Source organism: Protopterus annectens, chromosome 1.part2 (assembly GCF_019279795.1).
Source record: "Protopterus annectens isolate FY-2018-M chromosome 1.part2, PAN1.0, whole genome shotgun sequence".
NCBI lineage: Eukaryota > Metazoa > Chordata > Ceratodontiformes > Protopteridae > Protopterus > Protopterus annectens.
This window is the reverse complement of record NC_056727.1, coordinates 703,295,421-703,320,136: the sequence shown is the minus strand read 5'-3', so window position 1 is coordinate 703,320,136 and position 24,716 is coordinate 703,295,421. Positions and strand designations below refer to the sequence as shown.

The window sequence follows — 24,716 nt, the reverse complement described above, 5'->3', positions numbered from 1 at the left end:
CCCTGTCCGGAGGATGGACCAAAGAGTTCTTCTGTGCAAGCTCTTTTTTGGTGGCCGCCACAACCACCATGGCATCAACCTGGGACCCTTTGGACCAGTGTTCTCCATCTGAAGGTGCTCTGAGTACCTTATCGGGGCACCTGGGGATAGGCTCAATTGTATCCAGTTTCTTTCATGCTCTAGATGAGATTAGATCCACTAGGGAATCTGTGGGAGGGGACACCCAGGAGGTTGAGCATCCCGTGCCAAACATCTCCAGGAATACAGACTCGTCAGAGTTGGCGAAGGATCTCCATGATGTCTACAAAGGAGACGTCATCTGGGGGTGATTCATAGGTTCATAGCTAGGTACTAGGCTATTGGCCCTAGGGCCTATATAAGCCTAGCCAAAGGTACCCTGGCTTTCGCCACCCAAGAAAATTATTTTCCTGTGCCACTGTCGAGCAGAGCCACAGAAGTGATCCCCGGGGTGAATTTCCTATCTCCCATACAATCATCAAGATTTTTCTTGAACAGTGCTAATGAGGAGCTTTGTTTGATATAGATAGGTAGTTTGTTCCAGAGTATGGGAAGTCTCTGGGACAGGAATCTATCCCTCCAGCATGTTCTGTTTATTGTGGTGACGAGGTTTAGGTCCCTAGAGCGTTTAGCTCATAGGGATTGGGATTTCTTTAAGTGGAGCATGTCTAAAAGCTCTGGGTTTGACATAGCTTTGTGTGTTAGGCAGAGATCGCCTCTGAGTAGGCGATATGCAACCGAGTAAAGCTGCAGTTTTTTGAGACGGTCTGCATAGGGCATCTCTTTGAGGCCAGTAATCCTCTTTGTGAGGTATTTCTGTGGCCTTTCCAGTTGTTGTAGATGTCTTGTGAGGTACATACCAAAAGGGGCATTGTACTCTATAATGGGTCTAATGAGTGACGAGTAGAGGGGAACAATGACCTCTTTTTTCCTGGATGAGTAACCTTTTGTGATGAGATGTGCCACAAAGAAGGATTTCCTGACTACTGTGACGATGTGATTATCAAAGGAGAGACTACTGTCCACCTGTGTCCCAAGGTCTCTTATCACACTTTCGGTGTTAAGTGGACTACCACCTATGTGGTAGTTCATGGGTACTGAGTTTTTACCAAAAGGAATGACAATGCACTTTTTGGCATTGAGCTTGAGGCCATGGCTTTGACACCAGGCATCTGTCTCAGCAAGGCCCTTTTGTAGGATGTCCACATCTTTTGGAGTTTTGATTATGGCTGATAGTTTGCAGTCATCTGCGAACTTCGTTAGCCAAAGACCTTCTGTGTTGGCCTGTACTTCAGAGAAGTAGATACCAAACAGGAGAGGACCCAGGACTGAACCCTGTGGTACTCCACTTGTCACTGGTCTGAAGCAGGATTTGGAGTCTGCTACTTTCAAAGTGTGGGTTCTGTCAGTAAGCCAGTTGGCAACCCATCTTGTGACATAGGGATTTATACCTAGTTTAGTGAGTTTATCTATAATTCCAGAGTGGGGGATGGTGTCAAAAGCCTTGGCGAGATCTAGATAGGCTGTGTGAACCACCTTACCCTCATCTACGGCTTTGGTTCCTCTTCCTCCAAGTCGGTATCATCCAGGAGAGACTCCGGCAAGGAGTCTAAGTGCCTCCTCTTATACATACGTTTCCAAGAGGGTTCCTCAGAGGGGGGATTCTGGGGAGGATTTGGAAGCCTCGGGGAGTTCCCATGGGGGAACCTCCTGTTGCTACTTGGCAAAAGGCTGTCCCTGAGGGGGCAGGATGGCACACTCTGGCCCAGGAAAACAGGGAGCCAGGATGGACCCAGAGGATGAAAGTGTCAAAGGTCTCGAAGAAGCCAAGAGGACCCTCTCCACCACCTCGAAAGCAGAAGGGAAGTGGATTCCCAAAGTCAGAATGGTCAAGGATGGATCCACCATTCCCTGAGTAGAGATGGGAGCCAGAGCTGAGCCTCCCGGTGCCGATACTCCAAGAGGAAGGGACGAACCCGAAAGCCTCGAAGTCGACGCCATCCCCTACTATCCGACACAGAGGCTAAGGCTCCGAGAGTTGGTCGGCTCTTAGGATGTCAGAGCTGATCTACTCAGGGCAAAGGTCATTGTCAAGGTACCAGGGATCACTGTCTCCAACCCCTCAACACTGAGGAACCTCTGACCCAATGACTCTGAAACCAGGAGTCGGATCGGAGAAGGAGTAATAGGGAGAAAGGTGGACTGCATGCCTCCAGCCCCAGAGGGGGATGGAGCAGGCAAGACTCCCAACTGGATATGGGCCTGAATGAACTTCTGCATCATCCTGTCCACCTCGGCTTCAGACAGGTTCCGAGAGAACCGGATAGAGGATGCTGCTGACTCTGGTCTGGAGTGACGCCAGGGGGAAGCAGAGGCCGAGCCCGGGAGACTTCCAGCTAAAAAGCTAAGCGACCAGAACCGAGGGAAGTTCCAGCTCTGATCTGGGTGGGACTTGGTCAGGGGTTCGACTGAAGAAGCACAGTCTGGGGACCGCTTTCTCGGCTGATCTTGCTCCTTGGGTTGGGCCTTCTCTCCATCCCCAGACATCTTGGCGGGAGGTTAAGTCCCAGACGCCTGGGCGGAGGAAAAAAAGCAGAGGCCTCTGTTGGAGGTGGGAGGAGGAGGCCTTTGAGGATGAGTTTTCCTCCAGTCGATCAACACGGGGGGGGGGGGGGAGGAATGAAGTCCGTGCAGATCGAGCAGGAGGAATCTAGATGAGGTACACCCAGGCAGACCATGCACAGAGTGTGGGCATCAGAAGGGAAGAGATTATGCTCACATTCTGCACACTTCCTGAAGGGAGCTGAATGATACACACTGTTGATTAAATGAGTGGCAAACGAGATCTGAGGGGAGGAGGGAGACAGGGACATTATGGGTAGGGGAGGAACTTGGAGTTTGGATCAGATGCTGGAGTATGTGTCAGAGTTGGATCTGTGCTGGATCCGAGTCCCACAAGTTGAAGATCAAATGAAAACAACAACTTGAGATCATTTATTAACTTCTAAAGAAATGCCTCATTCCTTTACTTACAATAAATAAATAAATACTGAAAAAGTGCTGCTAGCCAAACAGCCCCCTAGGTGGCCACTAGTTTGTTCATGCATAAGGTTGGCCATGTTCTCACACAATATTTAATATGATACTATTAAATGAATGAAGGGTTAATAAACATGAAGAAAGGTTGGTATATTTGGACATGACACTGATAAAAAACTGTGCTGAAATCTGTTTGTCTATTAGGCAATAGGCAAGGCAGTGGACTGCCTGATGGTTGATACAGGGCACAATGGAAGGTGGAAAGGAAGCTCCATTTAAGGTCATGTCTGGAGAGTCTACATGATGTGATTCCAGCTGAATAATATAAAAATATACAGATGCTAATGGGAAATTTTTCAATGAGTCAAAATAATTTAAAACTAAGGTATACAAAAACATTTTGAAGTGTGTACTAGGTGAAGGCTAAAGTTAATTTAATGAGGCATAAGCAAAGAAAGGATATACAACTAAAAAACAGTACACGGAAAAGTTTAAAACAAGAAATGAATCCAGCTTATAGAAAGTGAACACTTAAACAATTTGAAAAATAATACAGACTATTATTGTTATGTCTTGTAATTTTCAGTACAAGGTAAGAATACAAAGGGTAATGTGTGTGTGTGCGGGGGGGGGGGGCTACAGTTGGAGAAGCCCTGTAGTGCAAGCATAATTATCTGTAACTGAGTCAAGTTTCAAGACAAAGGCTTAGAGATTATATTATATCCGGTGTTAAAACCATAACTGAAGAAGGTATGTATTGAGTTGCATATGGATTTCACAATTATGCAAATGTGTTCACTGTCAACTGACTACAATAATGGTGATTGTGTTAAAAATGTTATTCAGACAAAATGATGCACAGAAAAAGCAAAAGGAAAAAAAGGAACAAGACTTGGTACAAAATTTATGAATTTGCCCCATAACCTGAGTCAGCTGTAAAAGCAGCAGACATCAAGATACAATATCATCAAACAATACAGGCCAAAGACAAGGAGCTTCTAGCCTGTCTCAATATTCTGTTTGATCATTACAATCAAATTAAAATGTAATAAAATGTCAATGGAATGTGTGCTGTGACAATAACCGTTGATGCTGTAGTTGAAAGGCTTCCATCCTTTGTGCTGTGCAAAAAAGCAACTGTTGATACTGTAGCTGAAAGGCTTCCATTCTTCTTCCTTCAAAGGCTATATCACACCATCAATTATTGAGGCACAGTGGCCCACCTATTTATACAACTCTGTACCAGTTCATAACATCTTCACATCCAGCTAAACTAACCTTTTTTTTCAAGCTCCAAATGGAGATAAAAGAAGGAGCAGTAATGCATTATGGCTCCCTTAGCAGTTAAGCAGACAACACACCAAAACAACAGCCCCTATCCAGTGCTCACTATCATATGCATTTATAATGGAATTTCATTTAGGATTTTTTTATATCCCTCTGTACCACACTGCTGTCTCCTCCTTGCTGGATGGTCTGTGGGTTTCCCTCCAGACTGCAAGATGCATAACTAACATTCATATTACCATTTTTTTGGAGTTTACGGACTGAAAAGTGAAACCATCACCATTGCTTGCTACACACTAAACCACATTTATTGCAGTGTATTTGTTACATTACGTCAATGAAGCTCTGAGCTTCCTCATGGCGCTAAAGTAGATACCTGGCTTCCTTTCTGTCATCTCATTAGGCAATGGCAATGACTATCCAAATACCTGTGGCAGTCAAAGAGATTCACTTATCTATGGTATTTCTGGATTCCCAAGCAGACTGTAATGTGCAGTGAAGAAAACATGAGCTACAGACTTTCTATGGACACTGTGTAGTAGACTATCTTATAGGACTCCTAAGCTTATTTACAGTAATAGATCTGTAATTCTCGTTTTTTGCTGCCAGAATCACTGGTTGGGACAGCTGTAACCTCCTCAAAAGTCACAGTGTAAGGATGCCAAAGAAGTGATTAGTTCTGCCACAATATTTACAAGCAGAGTCAATAAGTTCTGACAACAAACTCTGTACTGATCAATAATATATGTGTTTTCTAAGAAAAAAATTACAAGATGGTTTAAAAGTATGCACAATGTGAAAGTAGAAATGAATTAGGTTTCAAAGCACACATTAATACTCACTGAGACATCATTGTCATGGCACATTCAATGGGTGTCATTAATTTTCTGATAACATCCTCGGTGAGAAGTTCTGGACAATGTGCAACAAAACTCCTCATTGCTGTAAAGGAAGGGGAGAAATATAATGTCTTTAAATATCACATCACATGAAACTGCTTAAATACAAAACAAAGAAAAGATAACCTACTACACAAAAGTAGAATAACAAATGAACTTAAAAACTTTGAAAAATACTACAAACATCACTCCTGTTATTCTCTGTAGCTGAAAGCAATATCCAGATATCCACCACTTCTAATATGCAACATAGCAAGGACAGACTATTTCAAAGAAAGTGAGCCAAAGGAAATAAACTGTTCCCAAAAGCATCAACTCACTGCTATCGATAAAAAACAATGTGTACTCACAGACACACACACACACACACACACAGAGCACACTGATTCCTTCATCAGGGTGACAGCCAGGCTTCAATGTCACGGTGAGAGCCCTCCAGCCCATTTGCTCTGTTATCTAGACAGCCTCATCAGTCCATTCATTCCTCTAATGGAGGCAACAGTCAGGTGACAGGGAGTGGGGGGCATGCATGCACAGTCACCTGGCTGAGCAGCATACTGTTAAGCAGTACAGACAGGCTACTCTGCTTGTCATGGATGATATGTTGCCATCAGCTGCTCACTTCCATCCTCCTCTGTTTAGTTACTCCAGCACACATGCTGACATACAGTCATATGTTACATACATTTCATGGAACCACAAGTGAATTTGCATGACACCTACAAAGCAGAAACATGTAGCTCACAACTTTGTAATCATACCACTTGCCTTTTTTGAAATTATTATTTTTTGCAAGTGGTATGTCATTCTTTGAGATGACTATTGTACAAAAGCCAGTTATTAAAATCTTGCGCATTATGGCAGGGGACTAAAGCTAAACATGGCAATGACAGACAACTAAACAACATAGGCACATTACTATTGTCAGTACCTAACCAAAAGGAAGTAAATTAATTTTTACCCTGCTACAGCTCAATTATTATTAGAATGGCTGCAACACACAGACATGTTAAAAGCACTTTACAGATTACCTGGATCAGTAAAAAATATTTTACTCTGAGCCCAGCATGTCGGCAAAGAAATATCAATGCCATATTCCAGCATTACAGTTTGCAAGCATGTTGACTGCTTTCATTAGTACACTGGGATTCATATACAACTCATATGTGTACGAGTCCCAGTGTGCTTATATACATAACAGTTGGTTATTATGGTACACTAAAGGCATGGATTATGTTCAAGCAATTTGTAGCACATGACAAGTGAAAAACAGCAAAGCATACACAAAGGAACGGCCATTCTAATGGGAAGCTGCCTTTTAGCAATGGCATGGGAGATGCCTTCCTCCAGGTTAAAAATACAAAAAAGATGATGGAAAGTCTAGTGAATGTGAAGCTGAAAAAATGTGGGGATTCAGAGAAAATATAATATACTTGACCTTGACGTCAATAAATTACACAGGGAAAAAGATGGGGGGAGTAGTTTGGCAACGTAAGCATGTTGCAGCATAGCTTACAAATCCTGGGACATGGAATGGAATGTCAGCTATGATAAAGAGATGAAGGAAGAAGAAAACAAACTTGTAGAAATTCTAAAAAAATACATTATTAAGGGAGTGAAGAGATGGGTGCTTTACGGAATGACTAAATCAGGGGAGAAGTACCTTTACATAAAATGCAACAAGATGAGTCAGCCAGCACAGCTAGGAATGAGGTAAGGGGTGCTACTGGAGAAGGGGAGAGGAGTACATACAGGAGAATCAAAAAGTAGGGGAAGATGCAAGTGTGAGGGGAAAGTATGACCTAAAACAATTAAAGTTAAACAATTAAAGGAAGAAGTATAAAAATAATATATGGCATTACAAGGAAACAGATTTCTAAGGTCCTCCACTAAATGAGAACAGCATGGGTGACAGTCGAGAGCTATTTGTTTGGCTCCTCTTAGTTAGATCCCTGTGCTCACATTCTCGATGCAACATAATATCATGTCTTCCTGTTATTTTGCAAATATCATGGCAAAAAAAGATAATTTATTTCATTAACATGATCTACTTCTTCATGCCTTTCTGCTCTTGCATATTAAATTAATGTATTACCTGTCTTACTACTTCAAAAAGCACTAGAAAGAAGCACAGGTCTGGAAGGATGGTGAGTGATAAAGTTAGATGGAGGGATAAAGATATAGCTAGAGGAAAGGGAAAAAATAACTGTAAAGCACTTTAAGGGAATGATTAAGGTACAAGGGCCTCATGGACTTGCCCCTCCCACCACCTTGTACTGAGAGAAGGGATAGACGTAGTAGATGAAGGACTGAGGATAGTGGTACACTCTCTGAAAGTGAAGCTAGAGAACAAGAAGATGGCAAAAGCGGTGACACTGCATAAAAGAAGGCAGAGAAAAGCATCAAATGAAGGATGAGCACAAGTTTTTCTTATATGTATGGAAATACTTGAAAAGTTAATGACAGTCTGCCTTAAAACAAAGAGAGAAAAATGGAAGTAAAACAAAAAATCATCTGACCGGGATGATGCACTAAATTACTTTTTCATCACAGCATTTTAAAGAAAGAGGAAGCTAGAGCATCAACTTGGAATGGGAAGGTGGGCAACACTGGGAAACGTACAGGTAAACTTGAATGCAATTAGAGAGGAAAGACAAAAAGAATCCAGTGGGTCACAGGGAAGAAGGCACAAGGATCAGAGGAATTTGATTTCATTTTTTAAATTCTTTTGGGTTTCTAATACCATGATTTGAATGTGCCCCATTCCAAAGTCGGGTACAATTAGAGCTCATGAAATTAACATTGTTTCAGTCCTTTATGTTATCCATGAGTGCTCTTCTCAGCACCTACAATGTGTCCAGAATTGCCTCCTTCTGTAATTCATACAGGGTTACATGCACTGGGTGAAGCAATTTCAATGATCAATATTACATTGTCTTTTTTCATGGACTACTATATCTGGTTTTCTGACATCTATTTTTAAACTGTTGGTAATGGATGATCTAATGTGGTACAAACTTTATCAATCTCTATAATGCCTTGTGGTTCATATTTCCAATGCTTCTCAGCTCCTTCTATATCATAGTGTTTGCACAATTTTCAGTACAACAGTCTTGCTATTTTATTGTGGATTTCAGCATATAGGCCCTATATAACATGAGTACATTACGTCTAAAAACAAGGTGTGCGTCTGTTTCCAGTTATGTTTTACAGAACCTGCATTTGTCTGTTTCTCTCGCATTTTCAATGGACTTTATAAACCCACATGTAAGTAGTCCATAATCATGAGTCACCATTATTAGCCTTTCATCTGTTGGTTTTAATTCACCTCTCTAACTATTCCTGCATCAGAACTCGGTCAACATGAAGTTGTTCCAAACTGTAGATTGCTACAGAACCCCACCATGCCACAAGATTCTCACTACACCTTTCTAAACATACTGGAAAATATTAAGATACAACCAAACACCCTAATACTGGGTGATTTCAACTACCCTGCCATTAATTGGGAAAACTACTCGGGTACCATCTCCTTTTCCCAATGGTTCTTGGAATTCATAAATTCCAAAGCCCTGGATCAACTAATCCATTGTCTCACTAGGGGAGCCAATATCCTAAACCTGGTCATTACCAAAATGGGAGATAGATGCTCCACACCAGTGGTCACCCCCTCATTGGTCAGGTCTGACCATAAGCAAATCACCTTTGACATCCACATCCCACCCCCACCCCCCCAGTAAGGAAACCTCCTTAAAAAACTTCTCCAAAGCCAACTTCATGCTACTGAAGACAGAAGTGACAAACTTCACAACACCCACGCAGACGGGATCTGGAAGTTTGACTGCAGAATCCTACACTAAGGCACTGTATGAGCACATCCACTCGTGCATGAATCGTGCCATCCCAAATAGAACCAAAATGCTCTTCTCCAAAAAAGGAAGCCAATCTGGTGGTCCCCTGCTATAAACAAACTATACAAAGAAGGAAGAAACTGTTGCAGAAAAAAGGAAAATCCCAGGATGCAAAAAACTCCCTCACCAGCCTCAGTAAGAAGCTGAGATCCCTCATAAAATCCTCAAAAGCTAGTTACGAAAATAAAATTGCCTAAGATTCCAAAGACAACCACAAGACATTCTACAGTTATGTCAAGAATCTAAATGGCAATGCTCAGATCTGCTCTGAGCTACAAAAGAATGGCATTAAATATACTGATCCCAAGGATATTGCCAATATCCTGGCAGATCGATTTAGTGCCAACTTCACCCCCCTCTCACCCCCTAAAGGGCCCATCTCAATACCAAACGATTGCCAAATTCCGATAATCACAGCCACACAGGTAGAAACCGCACTCACCAAAGCTAAGAATACAGCATCCATGGGACCAGATGGCATCCTAGGCTGTGTACTACATGAACAACAAAAATGAACTGGCACCTCACCTAAGTGACATGCTTAATCATGGCCTCACCTCAGGCTTCGTGCCCACTGAGTGGCGCACAGCTACAGTTATCCCGCTCCACAAGGGAGGATCTGCCTTGGATCCCAGGAACTACCATCCCATCAGTCTGACAAGCCTGATCTGCAAGGGCATGGAATGCATTATCATGGAACTTATAAACAAAGACATTGGTAACCTTCAAACACTGGACCCCACCCAGTTTGGGTTTGTGAAGGGCCGATCTTGTCTCCTGATTCTGACTGACTTCTTCGAATCAGTCTCCAGAGCTGTGGACGAGGGTAAGGTGGTCCACACAGCCTATCTGGACCTCGCCAAGGCCTTCAACACCATTCCCCACTCTGGAATCATAGATAAACTTACTAAGCTGGGCATAAATCCCTACGTCACTCGATGGGTTGCCAACTGGCTTACTGACAGAACCCAGACTGTAAAAGTAGCCGACTCCAAATCCAGCTCCAGACAAGTGAGAAGTGGAGTACCTCAGGGTTCAGTCCTGGGACTACTCTTGTTTGGCATCTACTTCTCTGAAGAACAGGCCAACACTAAGGGACTCTGGCTAACAAAGTTTGCAGATGACTGCAAACTGGGAGCCATTATTGAATCCCCAAATGATGTGGATATTCTACAAAAAGGCCTTACAGAAACAGATGCCTGGTGCCAGAGCCACGTGCTCAAGCTTAATGCCAAGAAATGTATAGTTATCCCCTTTGAAAAAAAAACATGTACCCATAAATTACCACATAGGTGGCAGGACGCTAAACATCAAAAGTGTGATGAGAGACTTAGGGACACAGGTGGACAGTGGTCTCACTTTCGATAACCACATCGCCACAACAGTCAGGAAATCCTTCTATGTGGCACACCTCATCACTAAGGGCTTTTCATCCAGAAAAAAGGAGGTCATTGTCCCACTGTACTCATCCCTCATTAGACCCATTATAGAGTATAACGCCCCGTTTGGTATGTACCTCACAAGACATCTGCAACAGCTGGAAAGGCCACAGAAATACCTCACTAAAAGAATCACAGGCAGATGCCATATGCTGACCGTCTAAAAAAAACTCCAGCTATACTCTGTGGCATATCGTCTACTCAGAGGCGATCTCTGCTTAACATACAAGGCCATGTCAAACCCTGAGCTGTTGGGCATGCTCCACTTAAAGAAATCCCAATCCCTCAGAGCCACACGCTCCAGGGATCTAAACCTTGTCATCACAATGAACAAAACATGCTGGAGGAATAGGTTCCTGACCCAGAGACTCCCCATACTCTGGAACAGACTGCCCATACATGTCAAGCAGAGCGCCTCATTGGCCCTCTTCAAAAGGAACCTTGATGATTGGATGGGAGATAGGAAATTCACCCCGGGGATCATGTCAGTCGCCCTGCTAGACAGGGGCCCAGAGAAGTAAATATTGTGGGAAGAAATATCCAGGGAATTGTTATGGCTTGGCTTGCATAGGCCCTATGGCCGATAGCCTAGTACCAACCTTTGAACCTATGTCTGTGCTTGCCATTATATCTATGGATTTTCCAATTTTCTATCATTGCTATCTGATCCTTTTCATTATATTCTCTCTTTTGTTTTTTGGCACATTCAGTTGTGGTCTGATCTTTTGTCTACTTATGGTTAAATTTTCATCCCCGCTTGATACTGAAATGCTTCTCTAAACTAAGCAAAGATGACATCTTAGACTTCTCTCCTCATGTTTTAAAACTTTCGCTATGTTTGGATATGATGAGGTCAGCAAATATGTATGTAGTCCCACATTTACAGATTTATACATGTAATCAGTTTCAAGGAGGCCCAAACCTTCTTCACAGCAAGAAATATATAACTTTCATATACACTGATTTTTATATATCATTTGATAAGCATGACCATTTTTCTTGTTTTCATGTCCAATTGCTCTAATATTCTTTGGGGCCAGTAAATCATCCCAAAACTGTAAGAACAGAAGGAGCAAATGTATTTATAGCTTGGGCTTTATTCCCAAATGTCACTGCAGTTTTCAAAATTAGTTTTAGTCTTCTGAATTATTCTTTACGAGCTTTATTCTCATTTGTTCAAGTTTTACTGCCAATCCTTCACCTATGCCCAAATACATATATACACTCCCTCATAACTCAAGGTCATTTCTATTACATTCCTATCCCAGAGTGATATTTTGTTGGTGATGCAGCTTTCCTGTTTTAAATGTTGGTTTTGCACATTTATCAAGACCAAATGTCATTCTATGCGAGGGGTTTCATTAAAACAAAGTCCTGAAAAATGTGACATAGGTTCAAATGGAGAAGAGAAAAGGCAGCTGTATAACAGATCAGCCTGCCAACATTAGTTTGTATATCTAAGACAAAAGTTGGAAACACACATTTGAAGAAACTGCCATGTATATTAAGTGGGAACCATTGCTTTTTATAATAATTGCTACGTTATGCACATTATCTTGGAATCTAAATGGCCTTACGGGTATAGACAAAAAGGAAAGATTATTGGATTATGTTAAGAAATGTAGAGTGCAAAATACCAATACTGCAGGACACCCATTTAGAAAGAAATGTGCACGTGAATTGGACAAAGAAAGGATTTCAGGATAGATATTTAGCAGAACAACTGGGAAAATGAAACGGGAAGTAATAATAATACTGAATATTAGAAGGGCTCCAACAGTAATATAAAGGGGAAAAAGACAGTAATAGTACACTTGTGGTAGTAAGAGGTTTTTAGCAAAGGAGAAGGATTACCCTGGCATGTATTTATAATTATACCAATAATTGCTATTATGCAGCTTAAGAAACTTTTGGAAAAAATAATCATCTTTCAACAGGGAATATTACTTATAACTGGGGACTGAAAAAGTACAGTTTTGTACCTATCATAAATGTAGATGTTCGAGTGTAAACACTGCTGCAGTCATTACACTTGGGTTATCCTGCCGTCAGTCGGTCCCGCAGTCGGCCAGAGTTCCAAAGTCTTGGTCCGACGTCGGTTGCTGTCGCCTCCTCCCGGACATCAGTGCGACAGGGGTATATAAGATGCAGCTGAAGCCATTTTCTTCAGTATTTCTTGCCCCAAATGTCAGGTGCCCCCAAATAGGTAGGCAATACAAATTGCTAGTAAAAAATACAAAAGAAAAGCAAACAACCATTTTTAGTTACCAGCAAATACTCTCCATAGGTAATAAAGGGTATATGCCCTAGGTAAATATCAGAAAGTAAGAGGGGAAGGAGGGAGGGTAACCTGGACTGCAGCAGTGTTTACACTTGAACATCTACATTTATGGTAGGTACAAAACTGTACTATGTTCATCGTGTTACACTGCTGCAGTCATTACACTTGGGTGGAATCCCAAAGCTGAGGTAGGGAGGCTGGATCTATAAGGCATTAGGGGTGGCTATAAGGCCCTGCAGTACAGCAGTGGTGAAGCCAGCTCTGGATTTGGAGTATAAAGGCAAATGGCAATGTTTGGTGAAGGTATGCACAGAACTCCATGTTGCTGCTTCCAAAATAACCTTGGTAGGTACTCCTCTGAGGTAGGCAGTTGAAGTGGCTGTTGCCCTGGTGGAGTGAGATCTAATGCTGCTAGGTACAGGTTTCCCATGGTGGATATAGCAGAAACATATACAGTGTCCTATCCATTTTGAAATAGTCTGTTTTGAAATGGCTTTTCCCTGTGCTCCTGCAGCGTATGCTACCAATAACTGTTCAGATTTTCTGAAAGCTTTGGTTTTGTCCAAGTAGAAGCGTAACTGTCTGTGAATGTCCAAAGAATGTAGTAGTCTCTCCCCTTTGGTCTGTGGTTTTGGATAAAAAGTTGGCAAGTGAATAGTTTGGTTTAGAGCCACACTTGATACCACCTTTGGCATAAACATAGGGTTGGTTCTTAAAGACACCCTGTCCTGGTGGAAGATGAGGAAAGGTTCCACTGCCATTAGTGCCTGTAATTCTGGAACTCTTCGTGCTGATGTTATTGCCAGTAGCAGAGCAGTTTTCCAAGAGATGTATTTTAATTCTGCTGTGTTAGCTGGCTCAAAAGGAGGTAAAGTTAATTTTTCCAAAACAAAATGCAGGTCCCAAGTAGGTGTTGGTGCTCTAAGGGGCGGTCTTATGTTTTTAGCCCCTCTGAGGTATTGTTTGAGCAAAGGATTAGAAAAAATTGGTGGATCCGTGTTGTAATGAGCAGAGATAGCTGAGGCGTGGATCTTGATGGATGAAAAAGAGAGGCCCTTGTCCAGCATCTCAGTTAAGTATTGAGGTACCTGAGGAATGTTTGGGACAAGAGGGCCAAGGCTGTGCGCTTGGTTCCAGGCACAGAATCTCTTCCATTTAACCAAATAGGCTTTCCTGGTACTAGGCCTTCTGGCCTCCAGAATGACATCCCTAACAGCTTTGGAGAGAAGCACTGCTTGCTTGACTAAGGAATTTTCCATGCAGCTAGATTTAAGGTCTTTAGCTGGCTGTGAAGTATCTGATTGTTGTGCTGAGTCAGCAACTGTGGAATTTGTGGTAAAATCCAGGGTGGTTCTTGTGTCAAGTTCTTTAAGATTGGGTACCAGTGCTGGCGTGGCCAGTCTGGGTGCAATCAATATCATTTTTGGCTCTTCCTGCCTGGCTTTTATGAGTACCTTTGGAAGGCGAGGTAAAGGGGGGAAAGCGTACACTTGTAGTTTTTTTCCAGCTGAATGAGAGGGCATCCACTTTCCATGCTTGTGGATGGTAGCTCCTTGTGCAGAATTTCTGTAATTGTCAGTTCTTTGGGGTAGCAAACAGATCTATGTCCGGGCTCCACCATTTTTGTGTTATCATTCTGAATATTTGTGGGTTCAATTCCCATTCGTCTGGGTCCATAATGTTTCTGCTTAGGTCGTCTGCCAGTGTGTTTTTCTCTCCTGGCAGGAATTGTGCTTGCAGATGAACTTGGCAGTTTAGAGCTGTGTTCCACAAGGTCATGGCTTGTCTGCAGAGGGGGTAGGAGTGTGTGCCCCCTTGCTTGTTTATGTATCACATAACTGTGGTGTTGTCTGTCTTTAATAGTAATTGTCCTGGATGCAGTAGGTCCTTGAAAGCTATAATAGCATTTTGTACAGCTAGCATCTCTTTTTGATTGATGTGGAGATGTCTTTGCTCTGTGGGCCACTCGCCCTGGATACATTTTCTTGCCATGTGTACTCCCCAGGCGTAATCCGATGCATCTGTTGTCAGTGTTTGCCTGGCTGTGGGTTGAGTGAAAGGCTGTCCCTTGTTGAGGTGACAAGCTTGTGCCCACCATCGAAACTCCTGTTGCAGGCAAGGAATTAGTGGTATAACTGTTTACAAATTTTGACAGTGTTGAGACCATACACTCTTTAGGTACCATTGTAGTTTCCTCATATGCAGTCTGGCATATGGAATTAGTAGTATACAAGATGCCATGTAACCCAAGGCCTGCAGAATTTTTCTTGCAGGGAGTTGGGTCTTTCTTGCCATTAATTGAAAATATTGAGTCAGTTGTCCTTGCTTGTCTGGCGTGAGATAAGCCATCTGGGCCATTGTGTTCAAGCTGGCACCCAAGAATATTATCTGTTGTGAGGGCACTAGTTTTGATTTCTTTTCGTTTACTATGTACCCCAGGCAACTTAATAACTTTTTTACATACGCTAGATGTTTTAGTAGAATGTCCTTGCTCTCTGCTTGAATCAGGCAGTCGTCCAGGTACGGATAAATTTGAATTCATTTTTGCCTGCAAAATGCAATTATTGGTGCCAGGCACTTTGTGAAGACCCTGGGCGCAGTAGATAAGCCAAAGGGCAGTGCAGAGAATTGATAGTGCATTGAACCAGCTAGACATCTGAGGTATCTTCTGCAATTTTGTCTGATAGGGACATGCAGGTATGCCTCTTTGAGGTCCAAAGTCACGAGCCAAGCTTTCTTGCCCAGCATGGGAAGAAGGTGCTGTAGTGTCAACATCTTGAATTTCGGAACATCCAGTTAAGTGTTTAGTGTAGAAAGGTCCAGAATGGGTCTCCAGGCTTTGTCCTTTCTGGGAACTAGAAAGAGTCTTGAGTAAAATCATTGTCCTTGTTCCTGTGGTGGTACCTTTTGAATAACTCTAATGTCCATGAGTGCAGTAATTTGATTTTAAGCCTCTGCCCATTGATTTGGTGGCAGATTTGGCATTCCTTTTAGCCTTGGAAAGGTGTGGAAATGGAACCTGTAACCTTGAGATACAATGTTGAGAACCCATTTGTCTTTGGTGATGCAATGCCAGTTGTGATAGAAAAGTGCCAGTTTTCCTCCTAAGGAGGCTGCCAAGAGAGAGCTGTTTGGCAGCTGTAGTGGAAAGTCATTGAGGCTTTTTTTATAAGGTTGAGGTCCGTCTTCCCCTTCTTTTTGGCCTGGTGTGCCCATTGTCGAGGCCTGTAAGGGCCTTGTGTCTGACCTCTACCTCTTGGACGTCTGTATCTGTCCCTTTGAGGTCTATCTGTGACTGGAAAGGACCAATTCTTTGTTGGCCAATTTCTGCTAAAACGAGGAGGCTGAACCTGTAAGAAATTTTTCACCGTTTGCATAGATTTTGCCTCATCCTCCATCTTCTTTAAAACCTCCTCTGCCTTAACGCCAAACAGCACATCCCGCTGCAAAGGTGCATCAAATAGTTTGACCTTAACATGATCTGGTAACGTATGTTATTTTAACCAAGCATGCCTTCTAATGACAGAGCCTGTAACTGCTGCTCTACAGGAGGCTTCTAAGGAATCAAACCCACATTGCAAAGTATGTTTTCCTACTTGTTCAGCTGCATGCAATAAATCCTGCATTTCTTTTAAGTTAGGAGGATCTGAATCTGGAAGCATCTTTTGTTTCAACTGAGACATCAAAAATTGCTGATATTTTAGCATGTGAAACTGGTAATTCAAGGCTCTCATTGCTAAAGTGACAGACATATATACCTTCTTTCCCCATCTGTCTAATGCTCTGGAATCTCTGTCAGAGGGAACTGGGTTTTTTGCTGATGAAGCCTTAATCCCATTGGGTCCCTGAGAAATAGTTTCAGGGTCAGCAACAGGGCTTTTGTACAGAAATTTGTGAGAGTCAGGGACTCTGTAATATCAGGTTTAACTGGGGCTGGGGGTAAGGAGTCAGGGTTCAAACTGGATTCAATGTACACATCATCCACAATGTCTAAAACTGGTGGGATAGCAAGGGGTCTGTGTTGGGGCAATAAAAGGAAGTCTCTGAGTCTTTTCTTGGATTCTGAGTAATCCTGGCCTTCCCAATGGAAATGCTCTCTCACGGTATGTAAGGTCTCCCCAAAGGAGTAATCCTCAGGTGGAGAGGCTGATGGAATTGATTCCTCAGCATCAGAATCCTCATAAGGGGGTAAAGAATATCCTAGGTCCGAGGAAGAGTCAGAGGAAATGGACACCTGCTCAGAAGATTCATAGTCTGCATCCTGCCTGGGCCTTTTATCAGGAGGGGGATGGGACCCCCTGATCAGGGTGATTAGGTCCTCGGCCATTTTTAGCATTTGTTTCTTAGGCATGGAAGCCTGCCCTGGAGAGAGTTGTGTCTGTTTCTTAGCCTTTAAGGGGGGCTTAGACTTAACAGAGGGTTTAATAGTTAACTGGGTAGGTCTGAAAACACCCTCTGTAGCTGTGGATTGCTCAGCTACTTCAGTTTCCTCTGTAGGTTTAGGATTGGTAAACTGAAGGCCTGGTGCGTCTGAAGGCCCAGCCAGCTCCACGTGGGAGTCGGAGGCGGTCTGTGGTTCTGTGGAAGCGGTCGTCAGGGGCTGAGTAGGCGCCTCGCTGAAAACCAGAGAACCGGCGACTGGCCTAGAAGAGGCCTCGTCATCCGTTTTGGGCCTCGGATGCCTGTCCTTGTCCTTGCGCTTTTTATGCATTGCGGTTGTCGGAATTTCCGACAGCATGGTGTAATTGAATTTTCTACCAAAATAATGTCGGGCAAAATCAAACCGACGTTTAATAGTGCACTTGTTAAACTTAGCGCAAAACCGACAACCAGTGACGTTGTGGTCAGGGCCTAGGCATGGAATACAATAGGAGTGGAAATCCTTATGAGGTATTTGCTTCCCACAAGAAATACAGTTATTAACTTTTACTGACATCGGTCTGAGGCAAGAAAAAGTTTCCCCAACGGGGTACTTAGCTTTTTTAAGAAGACTTTGGTTCTGGATTCGGAATGAAAATCTCAGGAGTCGGACGATCGGCACTTGCAAACTGCTTCTGCTTCAAGCACCGCACGGCAAGAAAGACTGGAGAAAATGGCGTCGGCTGCATCTTATATACCCCTGTCGCACTGACGTCAGGGAGGAGGAGACAGCAACCGATGCCGGACCAAGACTTTGGAACTCTTGCCGACTGCGGGACCGCCTGACGGCAGGATAACCCAAGTGTAATGACTGCAGCAGTGTAACACGATGAACATCTTGATTTGCAATATGTATATCAGGGAGACCTAGAAGGGAAAATATAACAAAAGAGGGTAGATTTCTGGTGAAATTTATGAAAATATTTGGTATGGAAGATGTGAATTCAGAAGTAGGAACTCGGACAGAATTTAATTATTATTCCCCAAGGTACAATAAATGGCTTGACTGGATAAAAATTATATTTTGCAGAAACATGTATATTTAACTGAAAGGTCTGACACATATACAATAACTATTTCCGATCGTGCTCTAAAAAATCTAAAATAAAAATGCAGAGAAATAAAGTAAAAATGAGACACTGACGCTTTCCCACCTGCCTGTAAAAAGAATTTAAGGAATGAGTACTGGAAATTAAAATTCAAGAGTCATCAAAGAAGACAAAATTTTCTTCAGAAGTTATAGCTAGTGAATGGGATAAGGTGAAAATGTAGTTTAAAAATACAGTATAAATAAAAGAAGCAATGTGAAAAATTTAGAGGGGCTGACACGTTAAAGTACTGCAGAATAAGGGGAATCTCACATAACTAGAAGAGGTACAACTGAAGACTGCTAAAGAGAAAAGAGAGTATTTAGATAATATGCATGAGCTTAGAATGACTGCTGTTAAGCATCTATTTTTTGATAACTCCAGAGCACAAAAACTTTGAGCATAACTTAGGCTACAGAAATTAGAAAGGGTTGTCGCCTAATTTAGGGAGCCTATTCCAAAAATAATCACAGATCTTACAGAGGTATTAGAGATATTTTGGAAATGGTATTAAATTTATATAAAGCAGAGAAATGTGGAAATTAAGAAAGAGCACAAATACAAATATTTATGGAAAATTAACTTTGCCAAGGTTAGAGGTAGATTAGGTTGACCAACAAAAAATGGTGATACATAGTCAATCTGTAGGAAAGTCTCCTGGAACACAGGTATTCCTGTGGTAGTTTGGAAGTTATTTGGGAAACTGATAAATATCTGGAGATTTTGTTTAACAATATTTTAAAAGGAGAGGAGGCACTAACACCTTGGAAGAAAGCTGTATTGCCTATATTACCCAAAGACAGTAAAGACCCATCAGACCCAGCTTGAATTTTGAACCACAATTACAAAGTGTTTATGTCTATACTACCTAAAAGAATAGCAAGGATGTTGCTGAAATTGAAAGATATGGATCACTGTGGCTTTGTGGAGGGGAGGCAAACATTTAACATAGAGCAATAATGATCCAGGGGAAATCAACATGTAAAAAAGTACTGTTTTTGTTGGTGGGTCCTGATGCAGAGAATGCATCTGACAGAAAAAGCTAGAATTTTATGAGTAGGGCAATGGAAGTATTTGCATCCCCCGATACAACAAGGTTAATAAGGAGGCTATATGAAGGATTGGAGGCAAGAATTAAAGGGGGAGGGTTCCTCTCTGATAAGTTGAGTTTGAGCATAGAGACCAGGTAGTGATGCCCTCCTTCCCCTTTGTTATCTGCTTTACATTTGCAACCACTGGCAAATAAAATAACAGACTCAAAAACATAATTAGTGTGGTAATGAAAAGTTGGTTTTATTTGCATTTGACATGACTTTGTACCAGATAAATCCATAAAAGAACATTGCAGTGTTGTGGAACATTTTGAGTCAGTTTCAAGTGTTTTCAGGATATAAAATCAATGAAGATAAAGCAAAGGCTATAGCCATAAATTATATACCCACACATGAATTAGTTCAGCAATACCCACATTCAGGAGGACATGACATAAAGCAGCTTTTAGGAGTAAGGATTAAAAAGGCTTCCATTATGGAGGCTAACAATATATAGGAAGAGACTAAACTAAAGATACCGCAGAAAATGGAAGCTCTTGTTTATGGATGTGGATAGTAACATACAAGCAGTGAAAACATTTTTGGTCCCTTTAGTTTTACATACGGGCCAGGCATTTTATCATCAACCAGAGGAGAAGGTGTAGACAATAATTAATAAAAAGTTGAAGGAATTTATCTGGGAGGGGAGAAGGGCAAGAGTTAAGAGGGATAAGTTGCTCCTTCCAGCAGAACAAGGTAGTTTATCATTACCTGATTTAAAGGAATATTTTAGAGCTACATAATTAAGGCTCATACGACACAAGCAGAAGATTAGAATTCAAAGTGGAAAGGGAAGATGATGAAGTTGGGGGAGAGTTCAAGAAATAAGGAGAGAGTACGAATTTGGATGCAGATCCTTAAGGAGAATAACAACAACCATACCATATATTATATTCATAAAACAGCAAAAAATATTCTAAGAATTAAGCTACCACAAGAATGGAGAAAAGAAAGTTTGCCAATAGGGATGACTGCAAGTAGGTAAAGGGGACTGGACTTTACTAGAGAAAACTGGCAAAAGAGACAAGGCATTGGGAGCAACAGAAAGGTAACAGAAGTGGGATGTGACCAAGAAGAGATCTGGACTGCAAGTTAGAGGACTGCCTTCCCTAACAGGGATTGATATTAAGAGTATAGTCAAAAAGAAAGGAATAGGGGAATCTGGGTCTGGGGTTTTCCATTTAGGAGCTTTTCTTAATTTTGCTTCAGTTTCTCTAGCATTACTTGATCCCATTTCATATCTTCTACATTAGAGCTCTGTACCGTTTCTTTTATTTCTTCTATCCATGCAGCATCTTTGTTATGTTCAACAAGGTCTCCAAAATCTGCATATTTCCATTTTCGGGAGTTGTTTCTATTTCTTTTACTTTGTTTCCCAGTTTTCTAAAACCTTTTGCAGTCATCAATGAATTGCTAATTTTGTACTTTTCATTTATATTTATCTGCATATCTTTTAAGTTTTTCTGCCTGCACTGATATTTTTAGTTTATTATTAGCAACACTGTATGATAAATCATGGTCAGTTTTGGTACTGTGCATTACTTTTACCATGTCTGTCTCACTAAATATTTTTGATAGGTTCAAAGGTGTGTCCTAGGCTAATGGCCATGGAGCCTTTACAAGCCTAGCCCATAGGATTACCCTGGCATTGTGCCACCCGACCTTAGTTCCCAAGTGCCTCTGTCAAGTAAAGCCACTGGAGTGATCCCTCGGGTGAATTTTCTATTTCCCATCCACTCATTAAGATTTCTCTTGAAGAGGGCCAAGTGAGGTGCTCTGCTTGCCATGTATGGGAAGTCTGATGAATTGTTCCCACTTTTATATTCTTCTAACAGCAATACTTCTTGTCTTATCTGCTTTGTTTTCTCTATTTGATGCTCCCTCAGTGGCATTTTACTTGTTCATGTCCACTCCTTTGATACTGTCAGTTATGTGGTAACACCTTATCTGTTACTATCTCAGCTGCACATTAAATATTCTATTTATTTCTGGTATGTCATATCAGCTTCTCTTAATAATCCTGATTCTGTGTTCATCTGCTTTACCAATCTTCTAACATTTTGGGTCTTATTTACTTTCTGCAAGCTGCTACTTTCATCTGTCTTCATATGTCTATCGCTATTAAATCAAGCAAGTGTTCCCCTAAATCAGTTTCTTCTTCTTCTTTGCCCTCTGTTTCTTGTGAGTATTCTACAGAAAGTTCCAGAATATCTTTCTGTGACATATCCTCATTAGATGCACCCTGCTTCATCTGCTACTCATTCATAAGGGAAGCCAACAGTCCACCATACCGCATTACTTTCATCAGAGTTGTCACTGTTTCTTTCTCCTTCCCTTGCTGTGCAGCTTTAACTGGACTTTCATTGCAGCCACCTACAGAAAGCTCCACAGCATTATCATGTGGCAAATCTTCAGTCATCTGCTTCACCTGCTGCTTCTTAATCTGATGAGTCATTGCATCATGCTGAGACATTGCCTGTACTTGACTCTCCAAACTAAATCCTTCACTTCACAGATGAACCATACATTTAGTTTCTATTTGTTTGCCTTCTACATTACTAACCCTCTTTTCTACATCCCCCCCTTTGTTTTTAATTTCTGTACTGTGAACTTTTCCGTATGTGGATGTCTTTTGCCAGTATTTCTCTTCATACATCTTTGAAGCTGCTTTTTTTACTGATTAGCTTGGCTTTCTCCTTTAAATAAATACTGCAAAATACAAGGTCTCTTTCTTTTCCATGTCCACATTTTTATGCCTTTCAAAAATCTTAGTTTTTTTTTCTTTATATTTTTGCACTTCCTCTGTCACTTTTTCCAGGTGGCCCAAAGTTTCTCTCTCTTTGTAACATTTTTCGGGTCTCTGTTGTATTAATTAATAAAAAAAAATATTTGTAACTTTTGACAGTTTTTCTTGTGCAAGTATTTTTCTTTTCTCTAGTAAGTATTTTTCTTTCCACTAATTTCTCTCTTAATCTTTCTGAATATTGTCTATCTGGATATTATGGCCTTCTTGCATAACAGTAACAATACAGAATGTTTTTCCCTATCCTCAACAATCCACTTTTTCAATGCCATTTTTTAGCCTGACAGTTTTTGTGGACTACTTCCAGCTACCACAGGAGAGCCCATCCTCCTCCTCCTGAACCTGCCTTAACCCTGTTGTAGAAATGATTTGGTGTACTAAGGCTTCTCAATTTATTTATTTATTTATTTTACATTTGTTTACCGGGATAGTCTGACTGGATACATGTCCATTTTCAGCTGAGGCCTGGGAAGAAAAGCTCCAAATAGACAAACGTACACAGATTACACAAGAAGTTAGATAACATTAAAAATATAAAACAAAGTGATTATGTACAATGGCTTAGTAGTGTTCCCTAGTAGGGACTCACAATTCTCATGGACAGACACAATTAAAAGCAAGAGACGTCAGACTGGATACAGAGCTTGGTGACGTAGTTGCATGTTATGATATTTACAGATTATGCTTTCAGTTTATAACTTAATCAGGGTTGGTACATGGGCAAAGCCAGTTCACTTTGAGATACTGTTTGAGGTTTTTTTTTGAAGAGACTTTTGGAGGATTGTAGGGTTATATAGTTTGGCAACAAATTCCAGGTTTTTCCAACAAAGTTGGCAAACAGGGATTCACCAGCAGAGTTATTAGCTTTGTGGGTTTGGACCAGTAGTTTGTTGACTGACCGTAGGGATCGCAGGTTGCTATATGGCTTAATAATATTTATAAGTGAGGGGGTATCCTCAGGGTGGTACAGAATTTTGTGCGCTATTAAGAGCTGACTGAATTGAATTAAGCTGGGCATTTCTAGCCACTCTAGTTGTTTCAGGTTCTGGCAGTGGTGGGTTCTATTGGTGGAGCCAATGGCGAATCTGACAATATGGTTGTAGCTATGGGACAGCTTACCTAGTTCGGATTTGTTTAGGTTTGAGAGTACAGGCGAGGCATATAAAAGAATAGAGAGTAGGTGTGACCAGGCAACTGCAGTCCTTGAAAATGTCTTGTTTCTATACAGTGATCCAAGCTTCTTATTGATGGTCTGTATGGTTTTGTTGACCTGTAGGTCAAATTTGAGATTGTCTATGATAACCCCTAGAAGTCTGGTGTGTTGATCTGGGGAGACAGTGGTACCATTGTTAGACATGACAGGCAATGAAAGTGTGGCAGATCAACCAGTGGGGGTGAAGTGTAGAAGTTTAGTTTTATTGGGGTTCAGCAGTAGGAGTTGGTTGGCGAGCCAGTTCTCAATAGTGTTAAATGTATTTTGGGTGTATACCAGGATTGAGCACATTTTATCCTGGGAAATGTGTACCCAGAAATAATTTTTATTTTTTAACCAACCTTTCTCTATGATATATAAAATACAGTCTATATAGTAGTGTGGTCTTAGTCATATTTTCTGAAAGTAGGGTCCGCCACATGAAGATTTCAGGATGAATTCAGTTGCAGCAATACCATTCTCCTTTTCTTGCTGATTTCATTTCATCCCTTCATTCAGACTGTTTTACTGATTTCATTTCATCTCTCTGTTTGGACCAAGCCTCATTAACAATTGCTCTCTCTTTTTTTTTTTTTTTAGTTTCTCCAAGTCTTTTGGGTTTCTAATACCATGTCAGGAATGGACCCTATTCCTAAGTCAAAGTATGACTAAAGTTCATGAAATTAGTATTGTTTCAATCATTGATGTCAGCCAGAAGTGCTCTTCGCAACACCCGCAATATGCCCAGTAATAACTCCTTCTGCAATTCGTATGGAGTTACATGCATTAGTAACATATTTAAATACTATTGTATATTCTTTTTTTTATAAGGCCCACTGCAACTACTGGAACTGTCTAAGTATCTTTCTTCCACATTGCTCTAATTTCTGCCAGCAAATCCTGATATTTTATGAGTTTGTGCCTCTCTGTACGTAAGATACTGTTAGTCACTAGGTATGGAGATTTCAATGATCAATGCTACTTTTGCCTTCTTTTCATGGACCACTATATCTGGTTTTCTGGCATCTATCTTTTGAACTGTTGGTAATGGGTGATCCCATGTGATGTCGACCATCATTTTCTATAATGCTTTGTGGCCCATATTTCCAGTGTTTTTCAGCATCTTCAATACCATAATGTTTGCACAATCTCAAGTGCAACAGTCCTGCCACACTATCATGCCTTTCAGTATATGGTCCTTCTGTAATTATTATCACAAGCAGCAATGAGGTGTGCAACTGTTTCCAAT

General features: G+C 41.4%; 1 protein-coding gene across 3 annotated transcripts in view; it reads right to left on the bottom strand.

Annotated features, from left to right (window-relative positions):
* Nucleotides 1-24,716, bottom strand: part of HEATR5B (HEAT repeat containing 5B) — a 2,176,461-nt gene that overhangs the window by 1,390,019 nt on the left and 761,726 nt on the right. For all 3 annotated transcript variants that reach the window (XM_044058540.1, XM_044058533.1, XM_044058548.1), the window contains exon 13: nucleotides 5,187-5,286. In XM_044058540.1, coding sequence (XP_043914475.1) covers nucleotides 5,187-5,286 — 100 coding nt within the window. The remainder of the gene's footprint in view (nucleotides 1-5,186; nucleotides 5,287-24,716) is intronic.